This window comes from Papio anubis, chromosome 13 (assembly GCF_008728515.1).
Source record: "Papio anubis isolate 15944 chromosome 13, Panubis1.0, whole genome shotgun sequence".
Taxonomy (NCBI): Eukaryota; Metazoa; Chordata; class Mammalia; order Primates; family Cercopithecidae; genus Papio; species Papio anubis.
This window is the reverse complement of record NC_044988.1, coordinates 34,470,651-34,497,618: the sequence shown is the minus strand read 5'-3', so window position 1 is coordinate 34,497,618 and position 26,968 is coordinate 34,470,651. Positions and strand designations below refer to the sequence as shown.

At 38.3% G+C, this 26,968-nt stretch overlaps 2 protein-coding genes across 8 annotated transcripts in view; one reads left to right on the top strand and one right to left on the bottom strand.

Moving 5' to 3' along the window:
* PLGRKT (plasminogen receptor with a C-terminal lysine) overlaps window positions 1-26,968 on the top strand; it is a 244,267-nt gene that overhangs the window by 136,115 nt on the left and 81,184 nt on the right. Inside the window, exon 1 of one of the 3 annotated variants that reach the window (XM_031654831.1) lies at window positions 20,926-21,027. The exons of the other annotated variants lie outside the window; for them this stretch is intronic. The gene's annotated coding sequence lies outside the window, so the exon portion shown is untranslated. Of the gene's footprint in view, window positions 1-20,925; window positions 21,028-26,968 lie in introns of those variants that run through there. 3 annotated transcript variants of the gene reach the window in all.
* On the bottom strand, window positions 1,010-20,892 carry CD274 (CD274 molecule). 5 transcript variants are annotated; one of them, XM_009188797.4, is made up of 7 exons: window positions 20,779-20,892; window positions 15,425-15,490; window positions 14,175-14,516; window positions 8,433-8,720; window positions 5,926-6,033; window positions 4,703-4,762; window positions 1,012-3,648 (listed from the first exon to the last, which is right to left on the bottom strand). In XM_009188797.4, exons 2-7 carry the CDS (start codon window positions 15,474-15,476, stop codon window positions 3,626-3,628), a joined length of 873 nt encoding a protein of 290 aa, XP_009187061.2. In that variant the 5' UTR covers window positions 15,477-15,490; window positions 20,779-20,892; the 3' UTR covers window positions 1,012-3,625.

Below are 26,968 nucleotides of genomic sequence, written 5' to 3'. Positions count from 1 at the left end.
CTGAAAACATCTAGAGGCCAGGCATGGTGGCTCAGGCCTGTAATCCCAGCACTTTGGGAGGCTGAGGTGGGTGGATCTCCCAAGGTCAGGAGTTCGAGACCATCCTGGCCAACATGGTGAAACCCTGTCTCTACTAAAATACAAAAATTAGCCAGGAGTGGTGTTAGGTGCCTGTAATCCCAGCTACTCGAGGGCCTGAGGAAGGAGAATCACTTGAACCTGGATGTGGAGGTTGCAGTGAGCTGAGATAGTGCCATTGCACTCCAGCCTGGGCGACAAGAGCAAAACTCTGTCTCAAAAACAAACAAACAAACAAAAACATCTACAGTCAAACTCATATTCTTAGAATAGCCATTATAATCCTTTGAGAGTATCTGATTCAAACAAGTGATAAAGACTTTTAAAACGGAATTTCTGACTAAAATCTAACCGGATAACACATTAAAAGGTCTATAATTCCTTGAATGATAAGTTTTGTCATGCTTGTTTTAAAACCACAGATCTAGGGTCCTAACCATTGCTAGCCCTAAATCCTCAACCTGGCTTAGTTCTAGGCTTCTCGCTTTGTTTTCAAAACTGGAAGATTGCAATACATCCAGCTTCATATGCACTGGATTGCATACCCGTTTACAGATCTGGGAAAAGTACTTTCTTAGAGGTAAGTCCCTTTGTTTCCCTGTAGTTCTATTGAATTCCACTCCTTCTCTCCCACCCTCTCTCCCTTAGATCTTCAATGTAGATGACAGGATTTTGACTCTTCTTGGTATGGTCCAAAAAGAAGCTGCTGAATGAGAGAGAATGAAAATTTTCAGTACATTCTTTTTTAAAATAAATTCTTTTGATACTTTTTTCATTGTGCAGGATTCAAAAGCATGGTGTATAAACACAGAAGCAATGAAGAAAGAACTGGTAAGCAGGCTGCAAATATTCCAAGTAACTTTCTCCACCGGGATGTTAAACTAAGCATTTTATGAAACACAAAATAAACAAGAAAATGGACATGCTGGTGTACCGAGTAACAAAATAAATAAGGATATTTTATTAAATTAATGCAGGTACAAAAAGTGACAATCAAATGCAGAATTAGATATCATCTCTGCCTATGCCATTTACGATGAAACATGAGACAAAAGGGATAAAGTGCCTTACAAATCCAACACCACAAGGAGGAGTTAGGAATAGACTGAGTAGACTATGTGCCTTGCTCAGCCACAGTTCTTGCCTGTAATTCACACAGAGAACACTGTCACACAAATTACTGTACAAATGCACATGTACAAACAGATAACACAAGGAGCTCTGTTGGAGACGCTGTTTCTTCAACCTTGACGGGTGGCAAAGCGAAGGTATTCCTTGTCACTGACACCAGAATGTGGCCAAGAGGGAAAGGAAACTCTGGGATCTCGCAGGGCATCTGAATCTCAAAACCTCCAGGAAGCCTCTTAGGAGGCCTGTGTAGTGATGACAGCTAGTGGCATTAAAGGGTTCAAGCACAACGAATGAGGCTTTTCTGGCACAGGGTAACTAGCAGTCAAGGTACACTACTGGAATTTCCAGAAAGAAAATGTGATTTTGCAAGTACAGCATCAAAGTGAAGTTTATACTTGACAGAAAGCAGAAAACAAAAGTTCCGGATATGATTCTGTCATACAGAGTTAATAATAAGATTGCTTTTTAGGACTAGATTGACTCAGTGCACCCTGGAGAGCCCATGGGTCTCCTTTTGAGCAAACATAAATCCAAACTCAGTCCTAGAGCAAATACTTAACAAATGCTGGTTGTCTAAATGTATATGTAGCACATATTTAACATGTACTACATCATATGAAAGATTATGAAAAGCTATGGGAAAGATAACTTAGAAACAAAGAAGGCATGTGTCCTGACCATTGGGAGCTTCAAATTCATTCCATCTGCTACATAAGAAACACTACAATAAATAAAAATAGCAAAGTGCACAGCAGACATATAATGTGTTACTATTTAGGGAAAAAAATTTAAAAATATATGCTTTTAACATACATTTCCAAATGTAGACTATCTTTAGAAGAACATATGAATAAAAGGCAGTAGCAGTTGCTTCTGGAAAGGAAACTTGAATGGCTTGGAGGATGAAGTGGAGATTTTCAAACCATCTCCCATGGGATCTTTTGAATTTTGAATCATGGAAAGGTATGAATTTAAAATTTAATAGCATTTAAATAGAAAAGACAGAACTGTTAAACAATATCAGACACTATATAAACAAGCATTAGATTGTATGGCAAAGGCAAATCAGGGATAAATATAATGCTAGAAAAGGAATTCGAGTGTTATTTTTCAGGGTTATTTTAAGTACTGACTTCTCTTTGTAAACGAAAATTACTTTGATGATTAAGATGTTTAAATACATTCAACTGTCCCAGACCACACTGGCCTATTTCCTCCTCTTGGCAACACTGCTCAGCTTTTCTCCTCACATCATCCTTATGCTATGACACTGGACTAGATTGTAATAATGTATTTTCTTATTAATCTCCTTATTATACTCCGAGCTCCTTGAGGACAGGTACTTTCTCTTGCTCACATCTGTAGATTCAATGCCTGGTACAGTGATTGATATTGCAAGGGCACTTAATAAATGGGTTTTGAATAAATGAATTGCTTAAAGTAAAATATAGCTGTAAATTGTATTATAAAAGGACAGTGGGTGGCAGTCTGAGCTCTGCTATTTACTGGTTTTGGAAAGTTACTTAATCTGTTTGCTTCCTCAGCTGTACAATGGGTAAAATAATAGTGGTTATCACAACAGGGTGGTTACAGCGATGAAAGGAGATTATGTGTGTATGGTACCACATAATTATAAAGCTGATATTTAAATGGAACAGATACTGCACAGACACTTGAGGTCTGAGAATAAGATTAAGTCAATCAGAGTATTAATGGGTTAAATAAAGGTGACATCCTATACAAATCAACGGTTTGATCTTTATGCTTCCAATGTGTACTTGTAGTTATAGAGGAGACCAAGCACCTTACAAATACTCCATGTTTTACTAGATGTGAGCAAGTCATTAAGCATCAAGTTTAGTTTGGCGACAAAATTTTAACATCTACTACAATATATCTTCAAAAGAAATCATTCACAACCACACTCCCATGACAAGAAGACCTCACAGACTCAAAATAAATAGGAAAATCTCATACATAAATACTGTTCCAACACTGGGGACCCTCAGTCACGCAGAAAACAAATTGAGGCATTGAGTGGAGGCAAAGGGCACTTCTGCAGGAACTGACCCTCAGATTAGGGATTCTCGACCCGTTTTCCTAAGATGAGCAGTGGATGATTTGCTTGGAGGCTCCTTGTTCAGAAGTATCCTTTCTCCCTGTCACATGCACCGATGAGCCCCTCAGGCATTTGAAAGTATCAAGGTCTCCCTCCACGCTCCCTGTTCAACTCCATTTTTCTTCATTCTCCTCCTCTGCTTTCGCCAGGTTCCATTTTCAGTGCTTGGGACTTTTAAGTCCCATACTGCATGCATCCCACGGGCCCATTCATTCCTCTGGTCATGCTCAGCCCTGACGAACCCCCAAACCACAGGCTGAGAATCCCTGCTTGAAGATCAGAAGTTCCAATGCTGGATTACGTCTCCTCCAATTGTGTATCTGGAGAGTGATAATAGTATATTAATTTCATGGGGAGCGGTCTGGGGAAAAAGTAACAAGAAATCTAATAAAAAACATAACTCATAGTTGCTGAGATGATAAATGATACATTTGAAATGAGAGAAAGAAGCAGGTTATATTTGTACCCAATTATCCTTACATGATATCCTGAAAAACCCCTCAGTCTTGAGCAAATTGGGATGACTTTCCCCCCAGGATGACCCAAATAACATTTGCTGCTTAGCTTTACAACAAAGATGATGCTACGGGCCACAGAATGAAACTTGCCTGAGCTTGTCAAGTTAATTAGACTGCTTTAAACTTGGGCTCATTGTTAAGTTTGGTTTCTAACTACATTAAAAAAAATTAGAAACCTTAATATAACTTTCTTCTTAGTTCAATAAACTGGATGAGACTTTTCTGCCCTGCTTATAAATGTAAACATTTGTAGCAAAATGGATTGAAGCAGATGGGTTAAGAGTAAGGGTCTGTGGTTAGGCTAATGGCCCCCAAGCTTGATATTTGTGATCAGTTGTGTGTTCTTGGGCACTTTACTTTATCTTCTTGACCCTCTGTTTTCTCTACTGTAAAATGAGGATAATTCTAGTATTTTTCTCTCTCTCTTTTTGGTAATGGCAAGGGGTGGGGGACTAAATGAGCTACCGTGCATGGCGCAGTTAACATAGTGTTACAATATACAATACTGACACACAATATTTTAGCATCAATTAATTATCCATCCACCTAAGTCAACCTTGTCCCCTGCTGCAGGGAGCTGCTAGGGTGCAGGGCAACAGATTAGCAAAGAGAAGCTGACTCCTTCCCCTTCCCTGCTCCTCTCCTCTCTCCACAGAGCTGCTCCCTACTCTACTCTTGAAGGCCATCCCTAAACTTCCTGAGATGGTGGAGAAGTTCTTGTATTAGTTGTGAGGCAAAGGGGAACCAGCATTCTTTAAAAGGAGAGGAGATTATGACTAATGGATTTCTCTTTGTTATTGCTTTAGCTTTTTGTTTCCTTTGCCTTCTACTTCCCAATTCCTTCTGATATTCTTACCACGTTGCTTCTTTGAGTTTGTAACTCGAATGCCACATTTTTTCATATCCATCATTCTCCCTTGAGAAAAAGAAATCATTTTTATTTCCATATAGCACAGCTCTACATCCCATACAGTGACCCAAGTTTAAATTTCAAGTTCTATGAAACATTTGTAATCCCTAGGAAGTCTGGTGGACATCCTTATTCCACAGTTCCCAACTTCTGAGGTTAATTAATTCAATAGGGTAAGGCACATGCTTTTGATCCCAGATTTTCTTGAGGACTATACACTTTTATTTTTCATCTTTTCCCAGAGATGAACCAAATTCTGAGGTATTTTAATATCTATTGATTTCTATTCATTTCTACTGCCAACTAATCTCTTCTTCCAGAGAAATATTCAAAATGCAAGCTGGCAACAATTATTTCTTTGTGCAAATCAACTGCATCTCAGGATCTTACTGTCATTGAAACTTGATCCTTATATTCTGGCTATCTCAATCCTGTTAAGAACATAATTTTTGGTAACAGCTTATCTCTACTCTCTCAGTTAACAACACTTTCCCCCATGTAAGGGGTTGTGGGGAATTTTTCAACGACTATTGGAATTCCCTTCCATATTCTACTTCCCTATTTAACATCAGACAACTCTATACAATCACTGGATCTCTTGGTATACTTCTCTAAGTATCGGAGGAATTATTTACTCTGAATCATCATAAATGGGAGGAAATTATTTGAATATACTCATTTTCCTGGATTTTAATTGTTCCCACAGGTAAATGGAGAAAGGAACACATGCAAATTATGTAACATCCTCTACCAATAATTTTACAAAATACTCTATGGTGAAAATACTACAGTTCTACAGAGGAACTATTTTTATTACTTAGAGTACCCAGAAACCAGCTGGGTGCAACTAATGCAAAACTAAAATGCAACTGAAAATGACAGGCATTTTAGCTCCTTCTTTACAGTAAGTCTGTGGTTATTTTCATGATAGAAAAAAACTGTATGACACTGCATCTTCTACCTCCATCCATACCCATTCTCCTGTCCCTCACCCCTTACACCTCATCTTCACCCAGTGATCCCATGCAGCTTCAATATAATTACTGTTGAATAGTGGAATGCCTTTGCACCACCCTGCAGAGGTTAAGTCAGGTTTCCTTGCAGCCATGATCCAATTCTCACCCCCTCCTCATCCCCAGTGGAGACCACTGCAATTAAGGAAATACTACCTTTTCTTAAATAGAAGATGAATGTCAGTGCTACACCAAGGAGTAAAAAGATGGCTCCCAGAATTACCAAGTGAGTCCTTTCATTTGGAGGAAGTGCCAGAGGTAGTTCTGAAAAACAAAACAAAACAAAAACAAACTGACTAAAGATAAAATTTTGATGGGAAGGGGTCATCAGGAGAATAGTCATCCTTGAAGTTTAGTTTAGCTTTAGGATAATTTTCTTAAATGCCAAAGTTTGAGTGGCTGGAATGGCAAGATACGTCTGTTAAAATGGGAGCAGCATGGAGAAGTGTAAGAAGCCCAGACTTTGAAAAGGTGGCGCTGGGGTTAAATTCTGCTGCCCCTTAACCAGTTTTGAGGTCTTGGGCAAGATACTTAACCAGTGTACAAAATACAAATGCTAATACATTTCTTGTGAGGCTAATATTTTATAATGTGTTAGCACAGAACCACATGGAGTGGCTACTCAGTATTAAATGGTGGCCTTGATTATTTCACTTCCATTTATTTATTTATTTATTTATTTATTTTTGAGGCAGAGTCTTTCTCTGTTGCCCAGGCTGGAGGGCAGTGGCACAATCTTGGCTCACTGCAACCTCCGCCTCCCAGATTCAAGCAATTCTCATGCCTCAGCTTCCCGAGTAGCTGGGATTACGGGTGCACGCCACCACATCTGGCTAATTTTTGTATTTTTAGTAGAGGCAGAGATTCACCATGTTGGCCAGGCTGGTTACAAACTCCTGACCTCAAGTGATCTGCCCACCTTGGCCTCCCAAAGTGCTGAGATTACAGGCATGAGCCTCCACTCCCGGCCCCTCTTGCATTTTTTAATATAGAAGTTAGTAGCCTACAGTACATGGCAGAGATGGCCCACAGTAGAACATGGAAAACCAACCAGCACTGCTAAGGAGCTCCCACCTCCTCCTATCTGTCATCATGATTGGAGGCCAATGCTTGTTGTCTTATCTTTCTCTGCAGTTTGAACATCTCTGGACAACAAGCCATTAGTATCTCTTACTAGGCTCCTTGTCTGGGGTACTATGCAGGAGGAAAAGGGGTCCCATGGCACACAGATGTTCAGAGATTGCTAACTCCCACCTCTCACCCTTAGTCAGCTCCTGCCTGGCTCAGCTCTCCACTGAGACCCATGATCCATCTCTAACTACCCAGGTGAAGCTTTAAAGACACAACAACAGCCAGCTTTTTCCGTAACTTACAGTTTACAATGCCTGTTCATATATGTTTTATTTCAGTTTCAGAACAACTTTATGAGTTAGGCATGCCAGTTATTTAAAAAAATCCCCAATTTACAGATGAGGAAACAGACTCAGCACAGTTAAGTGAGTTACTGTAGGCCACCCAACAAGTAAGTTGTCATAAAACAGCTTTTAAATGGCAGGAACCCACTAGTCTAGCTTTTACTGAAAGCCAGTTGAATACCTGAGGACTCATACGCCAGTAAGAGCATCCCCATCATTTTCTAAACTTTTTTTTTCCCTCTTTCTGTTCACAAGACCATCCTGGATTATCTTTTCCTATTGATTGACTTTTATGTCTAATTTTTCAGCTGTTTTTGCTGAAGTACATGGCATTTTCCTGTCAACATCTATTGGGGGCGAGGGAAGTGAGAAGCTCTTCTCAGAATATCTTTGTGTTTATATTAAATATCATGCTCACTCACCTCACTTTCTTTCACATTCTGAGCCTCCCATCAGACTCTGTCTCCCACCCTACCTACTTCTATAGAGTAGTGAGATAAAAAAAAATAGTTGAATTTGTGCAGGCACTGGTCTCAAATCATTTTCATACACTGTTGCTAATTTGACCCCCACAATAACCTTGCTCAGTAGGTTATAATCCTACAGAGAAAGTGAAGCACACAGAAGTGTAGCAATTTGCCCAGGGATACACAGCCTCATGTCCTGTGCACTAAACAGACTGCTAGCGTTGAAATATTGTAGACTACCTTGGGAGAGGCACAGGGGAGAAAGGGTCCCTCCTATTTGGCATAAGATAGAAAAATACGTTCCATTTATTTCCTGCCACAGAAACCCTAGTAAGAAGGAGGCGGCTCTGATGTGCCAGGATTTGTATTCCTGAAACATGGCCTGAATTGAATATTCCTCTCAGGTATTCCCCCAGGTTTCCCACATGGTATGAAAGCATTTCCCACATGGTATTGGATTGCCTGTTTTTTGTTTGTTCATTTGTTTTTTATCTGTTTCCTGAAGAGTGTGAACGTGAGTCTTATTATTCTATGTGTGTCAAATGAGTACTACAATGCATGGAACAAAAGGCATATTCAATAAATATCTGGTGAATGTTTATTAAGTAACAATATGATTTGGATGAATGGAAGTGAGGAATTAGGATACATTTTGTAAATATAATGTTATTCATTAATTCATTTATTCAACAAACACTGAATGACTATGATAGGCAGATATCATGCTAGGTGCTAGGGGACAGTGTTAGACATATTTTAATGGACACATTCAGAATATTACCTGGGATGACCAATTCAGCTGTATGGTTTTCCTCAGGATCTAATCTCCTAAAAATGCAGTAGAAAATCTCATTAGCTGTTGTGTTGATTCTCAGTGTGCTGGTCACATTTAAAAGCTTCTCCTCTCTCTTGGAATTGGTGGTGGTGGTCTTACCACTCAGGACTTGATGGTCACTGCTTGTCCAAATGACTTCGGCCTTGGGGTAGCCCTCAGCCTGACATGTTAGTTCATGTTCAGAGGTGACTGGATCGACAACCAAAATTCTTTGGTTGATTTTGTTGTATGGAGCTAGGACATAAGCAAAAAGAAGTCAGGGCTTTTGCTGAGCACAGAACTAGATATATAGCTTGATGCTGTCTACATTAGAAAGAGGATCAATGCAGGCTGGTTCTCAGAGGGATACGCTTAATGTTCAGATGCCTCAGCAGTGGGGAACACCTGCTAGCTCTGCCTCAGTTCAGTTCAAAGTTGGGACAAGTTTGGGTTAATAGGAATGACTATCTTGCTATAAAAATCATGTTGGTACATTTATTGGGCTCAAACAAAATGTAAAGATTAATTTACACTAAAACCCCAGACTTCACCACTATGTAATATATCCATGTGACAAAACTGCTCTTGTACCTCTTAAATTTCTACAAAAAAAATTTAAAGAGAATTATCTTTAAACCAGCAGTCTTTCTATTCAAATATAAAATACCTCTCTCCATGTATTCAGGTTTTCATATGTTTCTCAGTAAAGTGCTATACTTTTTACATAGTGCCCCATTTCTTCTTAAATTTATTCTTGGATATTTTATTTTTGTTGTTATAAATCTGTCTTTATAAACATGAATCTCTCCAGCTGGTATGCTTTGTTTTCTTAGACTTTATTTAGTAAACAGAAAACCTGATCTTGATGTGTCATTCACTTTTCTGATTTGAAGCCAATGATCAGAAATTAGATATAAAAATACATACTGTTTCATCTGTAAACAGTGATACATGTTCCTGGCGACACTTTTTAATGTTTAAATTTGTTCTTTATTTTAGAAGTTTTAAATTTACAAAAAAATTGCAAAGATAGTGTAGAGTTACATATACCCCTTACCCAATTTCCTCTATTGTTAGTATCTTACTTTACCATGGTGCAGTGATCATAACTAAGGACATTAGTACATTATTAATAACTAAACTGCATAATTTATTCCATTCCTCCAGTTTTTCCCTAATATCCTTTTTCTGTTCTGGGATCTATCTAGGATACCACATTATGATACTTATATTTTAAGCTTTTAAATGCTGGCTATTTTAATAAATCACTTAAACAATTATGCTCAAGGAAGAAAGTTTGATTCAATTTTAGATCATTGGTTTGGGACCCTTTTAGGATTAAGATACCGTTTGCTGACAATTCTAGTAGATTGTTCAGTGCATCTATATAGCATAAGAGCTTTATTCATGTTTATCTATTACAAGTACATTAACATGTTCTTATTTTGTTGATATAATCTTTTTTTTTACTCCTAATACTACAGCATAACCACTAATGATCTAGAGCCTTAACTCTCCATTCATTTACCAAGGACAACAATAGATCTGTGATGTAATTTCTTCAGAGTTAACACAAAACAGCTAGGATCAAACAAAACTGAAATAAATAATGAGTGATGTTTTGATACTCCTACATCAATGAAACCACTACCAGTGGAAACACTGGAAATCAATAAAATTATGATTTCAAAACACAAAAATAATAGTTCTTATGAGTGGGTTGCTTTGGGGTAATTATGGATTTTCAGATTCTCTTATCTAATTTTGACTAAACTAACCATCTTACAAAATTAAACAACTAATTAAAAAGTTTTCCACAAAGAAACTGAGGATTGAAGATAATACTAATAATTCAAGCACAACCCAGAGGAAACAGCAGAAGTGACACTTCTTATTGGCGACTGTATGAGGTTGTAAACAATTAAGTACTTAATTAGACCTCACAGTGTTATATAAAAAAACACAAACCTCAAGATTATTGACACTATCCACCGTTGTTAATGATAAATTCCACCCTAAGGTATATCATGCCTTGACATATTAGCTAACAATAGTGAAGCGTCACAATTAGTAAAAATTGAAAATATTGTTTATTAAATTTTTATTTCATCCTCTTAAAATGTCTGTTTTTGTACAAATGTCTATTAGGTTGAACCAGATGAAACTGGTAATATTCAACCTTTTTTGCTCTTCAAAAATGGCAATTTCTTACGATACAACCTATATATTAATAGATAATAAATTTTTTATAATTACACACAAATGTGCCTGCACAGACACACAAGTTTAAAATGTTTTACAGATGAGGTGAGTAATCAAAATTTTTTGCAGACCCCTGGTCTACGAGATCTAGAACACTATACTAACATTGAACAATCAAAACAAGAAAAGGTCATGATAGTTTTGAAGCCAATATATAACTTGATACATACACCAGAGGTGCAAATACAGGCAATAAGTGGTTATTAAGGGCCCAGACTTCAGAGCCAATCTGCTTGGATTTAGAACTAGCTTTATCATTTACGAGGCTGGGTGAATTTGGGCAAATTACTTAATTTCTTTGGACCTCAGTTTCCTCATCCTTAAAATGGGAATAATACCACTTATCATGAAATCAAAGATTCCATCATTGAAAGACACACTCAGATTTCAGAGACAGTGAAGTGTGAAAAATACTCATCTTACATGATGAAGCACCTACCTCACAGAGTCATTTCTAGGAGGAAATGAACTAATTTAGGCAGAATGTTCAGTACAGGACCTAACACACAGAATAAGCAAGTGCTAATTGTAGTAGTACTCGATAGTAGTAGTAGCAGAGCTGCTTCTCCTCCTCCTCCTTTTACTACTGCTGCTTCAATGTACCCTTTAGAAGGTGCTAACAGTTCCTGATGAACAGTTTTGGAAATAAATTTTCATATATCCAAGTCTGTTCATGTTTCCAAAATTTTAGGCTAATCCTATTTGAGGAAATCATTCATTCATTGACTCAACAAATATTTTTTGTGTGCTTTTGTCATACTACCACTCTACTGTACGTCAAGCCCTGGGGATACAACAATATTAAAAAACAGACCCAAATCGCTGTGCTTGTGGAGTTTATATTCTAGGAGGAGAGAGACAATAAACAAAATAGAAAAGTATGATATGATATGCTACACAATATACTAGATAGAGATAAATGCTACAGAGAACACTTAAACAGGGCTGGGAATTTTGGGGAAAGATGGGGTTGGTGGGGAATGACAGCAGTTGATCTGGTCCGTACGATCCAAATAGCTTTACTGGGATAACTATGCAACACTTTGATCTTTCAGCTGCCTCATCTCATTGAAGGTCCTGAAAGTCTAAATGAACATTTCGTTTTCCCTGCTATTAGGTTCAGTGATTAAAGAAAAACACTTTTAATTGAAAGTTAGAGGCCTGAGAGTCTGGTATTTAAACTCACAAACATGAAAGGTGCAATAACACCCAAAGTGATCATGATAATTGAGTGAATCCAAAACTAAATTCTTTCAAATTTCAGTTTTGAAATGTTTCACCTTTAAAATCCCATGGTGAGTAAACTCCTGTGGCAAAGCTATGTTACCACACATTTGCTGTGATGGGAAGTGAAGTTCAACAGCAGTACTGTGAAATCATTTGCATATGGAGGTGACTCAGGAGTTCTACTTCCCTGAGTTGGAAAGCTTCTGCAAGCCAGCTACCTCGTTTCCATTGGAGACACTGCCTCAGTGCAAGTGAAGCTTGGTGGTTGCCTTCCTTGTGCAGAAGGTTCAGACTTTTGGTATAGCTCAACTCAGCCCCAAAACCACTGTCTGCAAATGACAAGATGGATTGGGACTAGAATGCAAATTAACTAATTTAAAATACAAAATGGAATTGTCAAATCAGGTCCTCAAACCTGGTTGGTCATTTGCTTTGCTCCCTGAAGAACTCCCCCTTGGAAAAACCATCAGTGCCAGAAGATTTCCTATTGTGTTGATCCATGGCAAAGGAGACTGCAGATACACAAGGGATATTATGGAGCCCAGATGACCTGAATAAAACCCTTTGCTACTACAAGGACAGCTGTCCCCTCCCTATACACTCCCTACAGGCTGATGAGAGATCTTCTTTGGAAGCAGAAACTTATACTTTATGCAGCCTTCTTCCTGACTGCCAGGATTATACTCTTTTCCATCCCAGATCTAGCAATGCTGTTGATGAGGCTAAGTCATGATGATTTCTTTAATATCTTGGAACACAGTAGATGCCTGATATTTGCTGATGGACTGGAGAAAAACTGAAAGTATAAACCACAACATCTCAAGAAATGCCGTGAATGGAGAAGCACATGGTAAAATATAATGAAAATTAAATCTACTTTACAAGTGATATCTTCTTGACAATAGTAGCATTATTTGAGCCAGAATCAGGGACCAGAAATACAACATAAAACTGATACATTTCTCTTAATCCCTACATGATTTTGTTTTTGAGTTTATAATTATCAGTGATCATTGATTAATCATTGATCAGTGATCAATGACAAGTGTAGACTTTTTCTACTTGTATTGTTAGCCCTCAGATTGATGGTTGTTAGTCCAGGAATGGAAATACCAAGGGGAGATGATTTAATTCTAGTCAACTATTAAAAGGTCATCATGGAAATGAAATAATTCCAAAACTACAACTAGAGGGGCAGATTTCAGCTTACTATTAGGGAGTAATTTCAACAGGATATGGAAGGGGAGTCCAAATGGCAGGGATGCCATTGTGGGATATGACAGGGACGCCACTGCAGGAAATATATGAACAGAAGATCCTCTGGGGGATTTTTGTTCTTTGTGGGAGTTTGGATTAGTTGCTCCTGCCTGGGATCCTTTCAGCTCTCAATTCTATGAAACTCAACAATGAAAGCAGAGGTGTTTTCCTTTACTTAGCTAGTGCCAACACAAAACTTCGAACTCAAGTGACCTGATGACATAACTGTGGGTCAGTTCCCAGGAATTGACACTCCTAGTTCCTCTTCAATTCCCCAAGACAACATCAGTATAGATTTTCAAGATGAATATATGCCCAGTGAGTATAGTTTATACTGTACTGGAAGAATAAGTTCTTTTACACTTAATATGATTATTTTTTGTCTTCATAGGGAGACTTCAAGTCTTTTTTAATATGAACCTTACAGTGGGGTTTGATCTGAATATATTTATTAGCATTTGATATAGAGAGGCTCAAGAAAGGAAAACTGACAGACCTAATAAAATAAAAAAATAGTAGTTGAATAAAAAAGTTTCTGGAGGGACACACAAATAATGGTTACTCTCTTGGAGTGTCTCTTGGTTATCTCATGGGAGATAGTGGTGAAGGGAAGAGGGACACTTTTGCAATTCATTTGATCTCTTCCATAGTATCTGAATTCTTTGCAAGTATATGTATTACATTTATAATAAAAAAGCAAGGACTAGGAATTATTTTTGGAAAACTGTACATACCGTAGAACATGGCTCTGTGTTGTCTCTGGATTTCCAGTGACTATCATATAGGTGCTCAAGAAATGCTAATTGGAGACTTACATGAATGAATTCATGAACTGAATGAATGAATGAAGAGACTATGCTATTCTGTTTGAAAATAAGTATGGAATTATAAGAATGAAAAGTCTTCAACACTTAGAATATGTTTTCAATAAAGATCAGGCCTCTCATCTATAATAATTCTTACCATTGACTTTCACGGTAATCCGCTTGTAGTCGGCACCACCATAGCTGATCATGCAGCGGTAAACCCCTGCATCCTGCAATTTCACATCTGTGATCCGAAGTGCAGCATTTCCCAGGGAGAGCTGGTCCTTCAACAGCTGGGCCCTCTGTCTGTAGTTACTATGCTGAACCTTCAGGTCTTCCTCTCCATGCACAAATTGAATAATGTTCTTATCCTCCATTTCCCAATAGACAATTAGTGAAGTCAGGTCTAATTGTTTTTCTACTGGGAATTTGCATTCAATTGTCATATTGCTGCCGTACTCTACCACATATAGGTCCTTGGGAACCGTGACAGTAAATGCTAAAAAGAAAGAAGAATAACCTTCAGAAAAGGGAAAATTCCTCAAAACATTTATAAAGTTGGCACAGCATTTAAAAATCACCTTATCTGGTCAGTTATGTTATCATTATATTTAAGAACTTGCTAAGTACATATTTTATCCAATGGGCTTGAAATATGTTTTGGGACACTATGTCTCATGCTGAGACATAGTGTCCCAATAACAGAATAATAAAATTAGCTAAACAAGTTGCCCCCACAATTTATAAACATATATTACTGTAGAAGTATTATACGGAGATGGAGTACTTACAACCAGGAGACTTGGTTTCATGTAGACATCCCCAGAATGTCCTTTGACTGGACACCTATTTGCTTCCTACATAGAGGGAATGGTAGATTCTAACATCTCCTTTTACTTCCCTAAACTTTTGATCAGTTTTCTGGCAAGAAGTACATTGGTATGGAGTTCAGGAAGGACCGCAGGGTGGTGCCAGTACTGTGTTACCCTGACATTTTCCATGTATCCTACAATTCTTCCTTAGAGTATTCTCATCAGGAAAGGCATGTCACAGAGCAACCAAGATTGAAAGATTGAAAGATCCTGGCCTTGTTGAAAACAAACAAATAAATATATACATATAGGCCATTTCCCCAGATATTTTCAGTAGTTAACCCTGGGAAATGGGTAATAGATTATTTTGTGTCTTTCAATTTGTCTATATTCTCTATATTTTTACACAATGACACAGGGAACTTTATCATTGTGTAAAGCAGAAGAAAGACTTTGTCATTGTGTAAAGTAGAAGAAAGAAGAGAATATTCTCTCTATAAGAAAATTGCATGCATTTTAAATTATCATTTTAGTTTTAAACTCATGGTTAAAATATTTAAAATATAGAACCTAATGGAAGGATTTGGTGTCTTACCATTCAGCAAATGCCAGTAGATCGTGAATATAAAGACAGCAAATATCCTCATCTTTCTGGAATGTGCTAATTATGGAAAACACAAAAAGAAGACTGCTTTACTTAATAATTAAACACACAATATGACATTATGGGACTTGGTGGTTCTAATTGAAATAGTCTTCTAATAACCAGTCATGATTGACTTGTAATTGTGGAAACCCAACAGGGAATAGGAAGTTCAATACCTTCATTCCATTGCCCACAGCCACATAAACTTAAGTGAAAAAAGTTACTAAAAGATGAGAAGTTTCAAATTTATTATAGTTACAGGCCCTGAAAAAAATCTGCTCACTCAAAAGAAGCCAGGAAGATAATATTTCACCAAATTCCTCTCAACTATTTCATGTTTTTTCTGCATTGTAACATACCTAGTAGAACCTGCCCTGTACAAAATTTCAAAGCAAGGAGAATCTGACTTTTACATTTCCAGCCTGTCGATGCTTTTTCCCCCTATGGCTAAATACTTTCATCTTACCCTTCAGCTTTCCAAGACTTCCACTTCACTATCTCAGCCATGCTAGTCCTCCTTCAGGTGCCATCCTTCAAAATCTCCTCTTCTGCCCCTCTCACTTATTCTAAATTATAAATCTATTCTCTCAATAAACAGATTATTCTACTAACAGTGGGGAGTGGGAAGGGGAGAAAGCTGGATGTGACTAATTCATACCAAGACCATGAATGACTCACAGTCACTCTTCCAGAGTATCTGCCTAGATTCTATTCTTCATTTAGTCATCCTGCTTGAAATGTTACTAATTCTTTCATTTAGCAAACACTGATTGAGCACCTCTTCTGTGCTAGGCACTATTTTAGGCATGGGGAATATGGAAGTCAGCATGAAAGAAAAGTCACTCTCCTTTTGTAGTTTATGTTGAAGTAGTGGAGTAAAAGATTTATACTTTATTTCAGCATTTATTAATGTTTTCTCTCTCTTCTGTTATACATATATTTACAAACTTTGATAAGAAAGAGGTAAGTTTTCCCTCTTAGTGCCTCTCTAATCTTTGTATACAGACATGAACTCACAAATGATCAACTAATCAATGCCACATACATATAAGACAGGAGATTAATGTTCCTAATATATAAATAGCTCCTAACAATCAATAAGACAACTACACAAACTACACATAACCCATGAGGAAAATAAGTGAAAGGTCATAACGTATAGTTCAGAGAATAAGAAATACAGGTGACATGTAAACATAGGAAATATGTTCAATCTCACAACAAAAATTATAAGATATGAAATACCATTTTTCACTTATTAGCTTGAACACAATTGTAAATATTTCTAATATTTAGTGTTTGTGAAGATATGAACAAATAGGCTTTCTCACACACTAATGGGAGGAATTTTTTTTTTTAGGGGGCACTTTGATACTTCCTATTACAATTATAAATGTGGATGTCATATGACATTTCGCCCTCTCCTAGAAATCTATCCTACTAAAACACACACACACACACACACACACATATATATGTATATGTAAAGGAAGAGCATTGCTCATAACAGCAAACTGAGAATATCTTAGATTGTCTAAGTGGTTAAATAAATTTTGTTATATTCACAAAATATAATACCATTAAGGACTGAATTCAGCATATGTAAATGTACTGATTTTGTAAACATGTAGGAAGTTGCAGAACACTACATGTAGCAGAAATCCACTTTTTGCTAAAAAAAAGAAAAAGTGAGTATGTGTGTTTAGACACAGGAAATGTCCAAGATGTTAACAGTGATTATATTTAGGAATTAAATTGGAGGGAGAACCGGTAGGTTTTCACTCTTGTTTTTAAAGGGAAAAAAGGAAGGAAAACACAGAAAAAGAGAGATGAGATTATGGATTTTTTTTTTGGTGTTCTGTGTCCAAATTTTCAAGCGAATGAATGTTTTACTTTTAGTATCAGGTAAAAAATAAAAACAAAATTTCATGAATCATTTCGCCTTGCCAAACCATAGACTGTTTAGCAGACCAAGTGATATAATGGAAAGAACCCCAAAAGGGAGTCCAAACATCCAAACTGAGGTAGAATAATAAATTCATCTATTTTTTATGTTTTTTCCTTATTATTAACGTAATGTGACAAAATTACAGAAAATGAGAAAAGAAGGGGAAAATCACCTACTGTTTCATCACTCTCACCCAGGGAGAATCTGGTGATGCCTGGAAACATTTTTGGTTGTCAAAATTGGGCTGGTTGAGGGAGGGTTGCTACTGCTATCTAGGGGTAGAAACCAAGAGTGCTGCCAAACCTCCTGCAGAGCACAGGCCAGCCTCCCACAGCAAAGACATAGCCCAAAATGTCAGTAGTGCCAAGGCTGGGGAACCTTGTCACCACTGTGAACATTTCAGTATATATCTTTCAGTCTTTTCCCTTTAATCTTTTAAAAAGTAATTTATAACCTTACCATACCTTTAATACCCATTTGTTTCATTTAAGCTTATGATATAAATATTGCCCATCTTACTGCATGATATTCGTAAGCATCTTATTGAACAGTTCCATAATATTCAATTCCTCTATTATTAGGTATCGGATTGTTGCCAATTTTAAAAATATCATAAGTATATGTGTGTTGAGCAAATATTTGTTCAGTGCCTACTGTGTGCCAGGCCCCAGGCTAGGCCCTGAGGATAGATTTCCTCAAATAGTGTTGCTGATCAAAGAAAACAAACATTTTTCTGGTTCTTGACACATGTTGATACTTGGTACTGTTACACTGTATTTTCACCCAGTTGGGTATTGTTTAAAAAATATTTTTTTTTTTTTGCTAATGTGAAAGATCTGATCATTTTTTGGTCTGTTTATATTACTGGTTTCTTATCGACCTATATGAGCCCTTCATGTTAAAAGATAAAAAGGGTAAGTGAAATAACATGAGTCATTATCCTCTTGCCAGGGTTAGATACAAAATCGGGCTGCAGCATCTACCGGAATATCTTTTCCTTGGGCCAGAGTTAACTGTACAGTTATAAAATATTAATGTGATATTTTATAATTATTGTATTATAAGCACAAATACACTTACTAGGCAGAAGAAAACTTAAAATACCCCTAATTCCAAGCAAAGCATTATAACCATATGTGAATAAAACAAAGGGACATTAAATCTAGTCATAGATTACAACTAATTTTGCCAATGTTTATGGCCCTGCTCTGGTGGAGTTCTTGTCCTTTAACGAATTTGGTTGAAATTTTTAGAAGTAATGGAGGTTTCCTGGAAGATGATGGATTAGATCCAATATTTACCTACTTTCTCATCAAACCCTCTCCTCCACAGCTCTATTTCCTTGGGGTTCAGCTGTCATTAGTGAGGGACGAAAAGGCAGAATACAAAGATCATGTAAATACACACATGTTCTTTAACCTCTAAACCTCACATCAGGGCAGTTGGTCTAAGAGAAGAAGACGTCAGTCTTCTTCAGGTAAGAATTATGACCATATGTGAATTCCCATATCCGAACGGAGACATTCAAAGAGCAATGAAATGTAAACTGGGGAAGAAGTGATGGCTCATTCAGGTTGGGGAAGTGGGTTTGTCCCTGGGGGAAGCCCAGTATAACACGATGGAACTGATATTACTTCTCTATCTTCCAAGGGTAGGATGGGTAGAAGGAAGAGATAGAGAAAAAGTCAAGTGGCCAGGCGCGGTGGCTCACGCCTGTAATCCCAGAACTTTGGGAGGCCGAGGCAGGTGGATCACCTGAGTCAGGAGTTCGAGATCAGCCTGACCAACATGGTGAAACCCCATCTCTACTAAAAATACAAAAATTAGCCAGGCGTGGTGGTGGGTGCCTGTAGTCCCAGCTACTCAGGAGGCTGAGGCAGGAGAATCACTTGAACCCAGGAGGCAGAGGTTGCCGTGAGCTGAGATGGCACCACTGCACTCCAGCTTGGGCAACAGAGTGAGACTCGTCTCAAAAAAAACAAAAAACAAAAACAAACAAACAAACAAAAAAGGTTAAGCTTCCTTTCTCAAAAGTAGGAGCAAGAGGCCTGCATGGTGGCTCCGGCCAGTAATCCCAGGACTTCTGGAGCCTGAGGCGGGAGGATCGCCTGAGGAGTTTGAGACCAGCCTGGGTAACATAACAAAAGCCCTATCTCCACAAAAGAAAAAAAAAAAAATTCTTAAGTTAAACCCCAAGCCCAACCTCCTTCTCAGTCACACTGAGACACTCTTGTGCATTTTCCACTTGGGGTTTCAATTCCCCACAGTATTTCTGTGACTTCCTTGAAGACCACACTCTAACTGCTGTCATGTGGCCTCTGCCTACCTGCTTCTACTGAGAAAGGCTAAGTTTTTCTTCAGAGTATCATAGTTCTCCTTAAATACTGTTGACAACCATCATTGTCAACTGATACATCCTTTCTGGAAAGCATTTTCAGTTTTCTTCAAAACGCCTTTAAAATATTCAGTCTCTTTGACTAAGTAGTGACACTTCTAAGTTTATTGACGGAAACAATCAGCAATATTCCAGAGATCTATGCAATGATGTTCAGTGAATGGCTAAGACAGAACCACTGTAAATAACCTTTATACCCAACAGTGAGGAATTAATTTCATTTAGTTATCCAACCTAATCGAATGCAGCACTAAAAACATTTTTTAGAAGGTTATTTAATTAATAGAAAAGCATCTACAGTAAATTTTTTTTCAAGTATTAAAAAAAGAGGTAGAACAATGGTACTTTTACTCCTTATGTTATAAGACAAACCCAGACTGAACTTTGACATAGGCCAAGGTCAACATGTCTAAGAAATGTTTTATTATACTATTTTTATTCTTAGGCTCCTCCATTCCTCTTTTAGGACTCCTTTGGGTTTTCAGAATGGACAGAGCAAATAAATTCCGTTCAGGGGTCCCGGACGTGCTTAGCGCAGGAAGAGACTTACTTATCTGCTGCAGCTGGGATGACTTACACAAGTCATATTACTAGCAAGCAGCTGACGGTGGACTAGGACCCGTGTCCAGACTTCCAGCCTAGCATCCGAGCTATATTCTGAACACACGGTCGCATAAGAATGACTACCTATCCTATACTACCCACCTTATTTATTTTTAGAGGTATAAATTATTTTAGAGCAAAACTGAATTGCGCCTGGAGGAAGCCCAGATGCATTGCCTGTTCTTATTAACCCCAACAGGTAATTGGCTCTACTGCCCCCTAGACCATTGCGTTCCCTTTCCCTCCTCCTGTCTCCATCCCAAAGAAAGGGTGTAGAGATCCTCCGTCCTAAGGTGCCCAGCGAGTTAGCCAGAGATGCTGGGCCGTGGGCACCTGCGGAGGAACAACGCTCCCTACCTGCAGGCAGAGAGAAGCGCGGCTGGTGCGGAGCCTCGGGAAGCAGCGCAGGACTGGGGCTTCAGGACTGGGGCTTCGCGAGGCGTGCCAGCTGCTCAACTTGGCGCCCGGCCCGGAGGCGGGGTCCCGCCCACCTCTGCGCAAGGCAGCAAATCCAGTTTGCCGGGCATTGGACTTTCCTGACCTTCGGCGGAATCGGGGAAGCTTTCAGTTTGGGTAGCGAGTGGTGTTGGTGTCCTAGGAATAAAGGTATGTATAGAAATGAAACAGAAAGTGAAACCTGTCAGTCCAGTTTTCTTGTAAATGAGGTTTTCACCGGAAAGAGTTCCGAAGATTAAAACAAATCCACATTTGGTATGTTATTAATATAAACAGAAATTTACAACAAGCCAACATCTGAACGCACCTTGATTTTACCTTCAGAGGGGTGACAGCTTAAGGTTACCCCTTAACCTTTATCAGAAAGGTTTCCCCCTTTCTGATAAAAGCGTCTTCAAGGTGACTGAACATCTTGACCTAACTTGATATAACTCTACGACATATAGAAAGTCAACAGCAGACCCATATGGCTTTGGTTTTTATTCTAGAAAGTAGGGGTGTGTGTGTGTGTGCACGCGCGCGTGCGTGTGTGTGTGTATGGGTGTATAATAGGAAATATATTTTTAAATCGTGGATTCTGTGACTTCCTCAAAGTTCCTCGACATAATGAAACTTCATTTGCTTTGTCATTAAAAGAACTTCCCACCCTGAGCTACATCTTTTAAGAATGCTCAGGGTCCCTGCTATTCTGCCACCCTAGGGATTCAGGCTGGGGAAGCCTATTCTAGGTGAGGGTTAAGAAAGCCCTTTTGAAAGCTTTGGGTTAGTGAATGGGCCCAAGATGACAGACAATGGTGTCATAATTTATTTAAGTATTATCCACCGCTGAACTTCGAGGTGCTCCCTTTTCTCGAACTCCTGACCTCAAGTGATCCACCAAAGTGCTGGTATTACAGGCTTGAGCCACCGTGCCTGTGTGCTCCCTTTTCTTTTCCTTTTTTTTTTCTCTTTTTCTAAATTAAGAAATTGAACTCTTCATTGTTTGCCTTTCCTTCTTATTCATTTCAACTGCAGTTCAAAATACTGCATAATGAATGAATATTGAGATGGCCCTTGCATTGGTTATAACATTTGCTTCCCAAATAAGAATTTTCACATTCCGATCATATCACAGATTTTTATTTTTATCTTGGAAATTATTGAGGCTGACAGTGCCTTGATTTGGCAGGAGTGTGGAGTTCTCTTTGGCCTCAATAAAATTGCATTAGGGTTTGGACCCAGCTCAGATGCTCCTTCTTTCAAATCTCTTTTGAGGTCACATAGTAGAATAGAGCAATTTTGGTGACTGTGAGTTTGGGTGACTTCCCAAAGTTCCCAAAGTTGGGTGACTTCCCAACTTTGGTGACTGTGTCCTCTAGGAAAATATACACATTATGTGGCAATATAGTTTACAGGTACTGCATATGTATAGTCTGTGTATGACACACACATGTACAAACAAGTTTCATGAAAAAATACTTAGACCTATTATCTGCAATGCCCTCTGATGTTTTCATTTAATGTTTTATTTTTCTAAATAAACCCAGGGCATAAACTTCATGTTCTGCTAGTTCATCATGACTCTTGAGGTCTGCAAATAATAATAATAATAATAACAACAAAACAAAAAAAGAAAACTGGCTTTAGAGCCATCTACCACTAACTAGCTGAGTTAACTTGGGCAAATAATTTACTAAGTAGCCAGGATTAAATCATATCCTTCTAGATGGACTGGATGATCTATGAATAATTTTTTGAACTGGGGATGCGTGTTTTGTTTTTGTGTGTTTTATGAAAGCAGTGTTCAGGGTCGACCTAAATGATCAACAGTGAGGCAAATGGAATTTGCCTTTCTCTAAAGTTGTTGATGGGAATTGAGGGTATTTGCTCAACTTGCTGCTCAGTGATTTGCATATTAGTAATGTGAGGATTTGTGTTTTTGTTCATCTTTCCCACCTGTTTCTACCCTTCAGCCATTCATTTTTCCATACAATTGATCAACCATCTGGAGATTGAAAAACAGGCTGTGTTTAGAAAAAGAGAAATTTTATCACCTCAAAAAAATATGTAAAGCAAAACAGATGGCTAATGAGTGGGGGGATAAGTCCTGAAACTCTGTGTGAATTTTTTTATTTGGACGAAATGATGGAGAAGTGCTGAGATAGGAGAAGAGCAGTGGGGAGCCAGGGCTGAAGAGCTGGATACTCTGGTCATCTTGAATACCACCACTTCCCATTCATATAACACCTACTCTATTCATTTTTAGACATATAAATTCATCATTGCCAATGTGCTGTTTCTCATAGTGTCTCTGACGGTTACTTGCATTACGCTCGACCTGGGGTTAATGTTTAAAATACAGATTCTAGGGTTCTGCCTGGGATCCAAACCTGGGGGCAGGGTCTTGGGGGTCAACATTTTAACATTGTCCTCAGGTGAGTCATGTTCACATTGAAGTTTTGAAAACTAGTGATTTAATATTTAAGGAAAAAATGAGCCCAGAGTTCTTTGCAAGTACAGCTGTAACTCCCTTTCTTCCATCTAATTTGGCTAATTTATCAACACCACCCTTCCTTCAGCCTCTGTCTACCCTACTTGCCACTTTTGCTTCTAAAGCAGGAAAGATGATCCTCATTCGTACTGATCTCAGGAGGACTGATTTCAAGGTCTTACAAGTGGACCTGAAGAGATGTAAGCAAATTCCTGGTGAAGGAGCAATTTTCAGTAAATGTTCTTGATCTTCAAAAGCAGCATATACTAAAGAGACTCAAAACAAAAGACACGGACAAACTGCTTTGTTTGCATTGAATATTTTAAAATGTATTTTATTATGTATAAAGACAATATCCAGATTTGTCTCCAGGTTCTATTTTTGATCGTGTAGGGTTGTAAACCACTGCCCTATGCAATGCTCATTTCTCTTCCTCTGTTCTCATCTAGCCCCTCACGTTTGTTGCCCCTACCCTTGTCATAGACTCACATGCCATAAGTGTCTCATGTCAAACAGACTTTGTGGAATAGAATACTTTGTTCTTGTTACACAAAACAATGGTTTAAATGACAGGGGTAATTAACATGTATGGGAGACCAGAGAGTAGCAGCTGTCTTCATCTGACACCCACAATCAGATGCTTCTCTCACTCACACTGTGTCTCTCTCCTTCCTATCCTGAGCTGGGGAAGAGCTGGGCAGGTGAAGAGCTCTTGCCTTCAATGGGCAGATCCTGTGCCACAGGTACTTTAAAACAAAGATGAGGCCTCCAACAATTTCCGCTACCCATAATGAGTTCATAAACCCAGATATAAGTAGTTATGGCCTGGATAAATGCTGTGGGAGCTGGGGAACACTCTGTGGTAAATATTTTAATTCTAGAGAATCTCATTAAATCAACAGAATGCCAATAAAAGGTAAAGTTTACAATTGAGAGATACTCTTTCAGGGGATCCTGGAAAATATTTCTTGATTTAATGTCCTAGAACTAATAACATAAGTGAGTGTCACACAAAGGAAATAGTCACCTTGTGAATCATTTCCTTTGGTTATCATACTTAAGGTGAACTGGATCAAGAACCCAATTAACCCATTTATTTTTGTAGGCTCATCATAAAAGAATGAGAAGTAGTTTTTTTTCTTTCTCCACCATTTCCTTGAAAGCACAGCAAGATCTTTCTGTTCTGAGAGAGATATGTTCCAAACAGAAACTAATCAATAAAAATTGCAGATACTGAAAAGTCCTATAAGAGAAAAAAGAAAACAAGTCAGAGCAATATGGTAAAGTACACAGGTGTGAGGTTCCTGTAGTTACAGTGGTCAGGAAACGTATAAGAGGTGATATCTGAGAAATGAACCATGAAGATAACCATGGAAAGATCTGCCAAAAGAGCATATTTGGCCGGGGGAAGAGACAGGTGCAAAGACTATAAAGGTGGAACAAGCTTAGCAAGTTCTAAGGATGAAAAGAAGAAAATTGTGGGTAGACAGTGAGGAAGAGGGATGGTGGGTCAAATCATATCATGAAAAGCCTTGAGGACTAAGGGGAGAGGTTGGATTCTACTTGCAATGAAAAACCACCAGATGATTTAGAGCAGGGTAGTTGCCTGATGAATGTTCGAAAAATACCACTCTAGCTGTAGTATGAAGAATGGAATGTAGAGGGGCCTTACATTCATGGAGACTGGAAAATCTTTAGGAGCTGTTTCTGTAGACCACGTTCAAAATATGATTTGGAAGTAGAACTAATAGGACTTATTGAGGGATAGTAGTAGTAATGGATAAAAGGAAATCAAAGAAGATACACACACACATATTTGTATATATTTATATACATTACATATATATTTGTATATATTTATATACATGACATATATACTTGTATGTATTTAATATGCTTTTCCAAAGTAGGATACTATAGCCAGTTTCAATATTATGTGCATTCTCTAAATTAAGGAAGTCTAAAAACCAAACAGAAACTTTCCTGGTAAATGAACTACTGGAAACCACTCTAAACCAATCAAGAAAGTCATGATTTCTAAAGAAAAAATTACAGTCTTTTCTGGAAATGGAGAAATTGGTGGCAGTATGTTGACAGTGTTTCAAAGTCATGCTCCTGAGGTTTGCTATTAACCAGGCTCCAGTTATTTTGGAGAAATTCACAAGAAGGGCTGTGGGTTATGGTTAAAGCATTCTTTTGACCAAGTACAAAGAAGGAAAGCCTCAGAGGTTGAGAAATGCCATCAGGTGAGGCATCAGCACTTAGGTGAGTGTGTGAACTCTGTTTGTAGATGAACTGTTTTACCTCCTTACAGAATATGACAGGGTGGAGAGAAATGGAAAAGCATAGGTTTAATTCATGCCTGTGTATGAACAAGCCAAACAGAAATGTGTGAATTACAGACTAGAGTTATAGACGTTTCACAACTCCAAGTAAAGGCTGCCAACCCAGATATTCTTGCTGATTGCGTGCTAATCAGAGCTGACAAAGCAAAAGAGGGATGTGGCAGCATTTTCAGAGTAAGACCGAATAATGACATTCCTGGGGAGTCAGAAAAAATGTAGACATACTTCTACTCGATGAAGTCCAACTCTCCCAAGGCAGGGTTCCAGGGGCTAGAGATGAGCAGTCTCTCCAAACCCAGTAAGGGCTAACTTAAGTTTGGATTGGAAAAGGTGGACTTATTTTACTTCCAGTGTAGAAAAGTTGGTCTCAAGCAAAATCACTGGGTATCCTTCACCCTGTATTTCCCACACTCCAATAGCTATGGCAATAGCAATAACCTTCATGTACCTGGTTTTTGTTAAAAGGGTAATTAATGCCTTCTGTGACTACAAACATTTTAACACAGTTCACTCTTCCTTTTTCATATGTTATTGGATGGCAAGAGGAAGATGGAGACTTGACATGGGATAGAATACATTCTAACATTGACACATGTGTTACCTGTTATCAGGTTTGTTTGGAAGAACTTTATCAACACCACTAGGCCAAGCTATCCAGCACATCTAGGGATGCTTACCATAGAAGGAGGAGAAAAGAAAGAAGACTGACGTCCAGGTTTTTTTGTGTGTGTGTCCCTGAGTGACACAAAGAGATACTATGTCTCTCTTGTGAAGAACTGCAAAGAAGGGGGAATATATAATGGGACAGGAAAAAACAAACTGTTTTTCCTACTCTTACACTGAACTCAGCACAGAACATTTCTAGTTACCAAAATGTGTAGGGTTTTTCCCTACACAACAAGCAGTTCTCCAGTGGACACCAGCTGAGTGTCCTATAATTCAGTTCAATTCTGAAATGATCTATAGGAAGTTAAAGTTAAATCTCACAGGTTAAGGGCTCAGTCCCACGAGCCTGCCCCAACTTCAGATGCCAATAGAAAGTCTAGGCCTCTGGAACTTTTGACTGACTGGCTTTAAATTGTGGGTCCCCATGACCCCCTCCTTGGGTCTGATTAATTTCCTCACAGAACATAGGGAAACAGTTAACTTACATTTACCAGTTTATTATATCAATTAATATAAAAGATATTGCAAGGGATACAGATGAATAGCCAGATGAAGAGGCACATAGAACAAAGTATGGAGGATGGGGTGCAGAGCTTCCATGGCCTCTTTG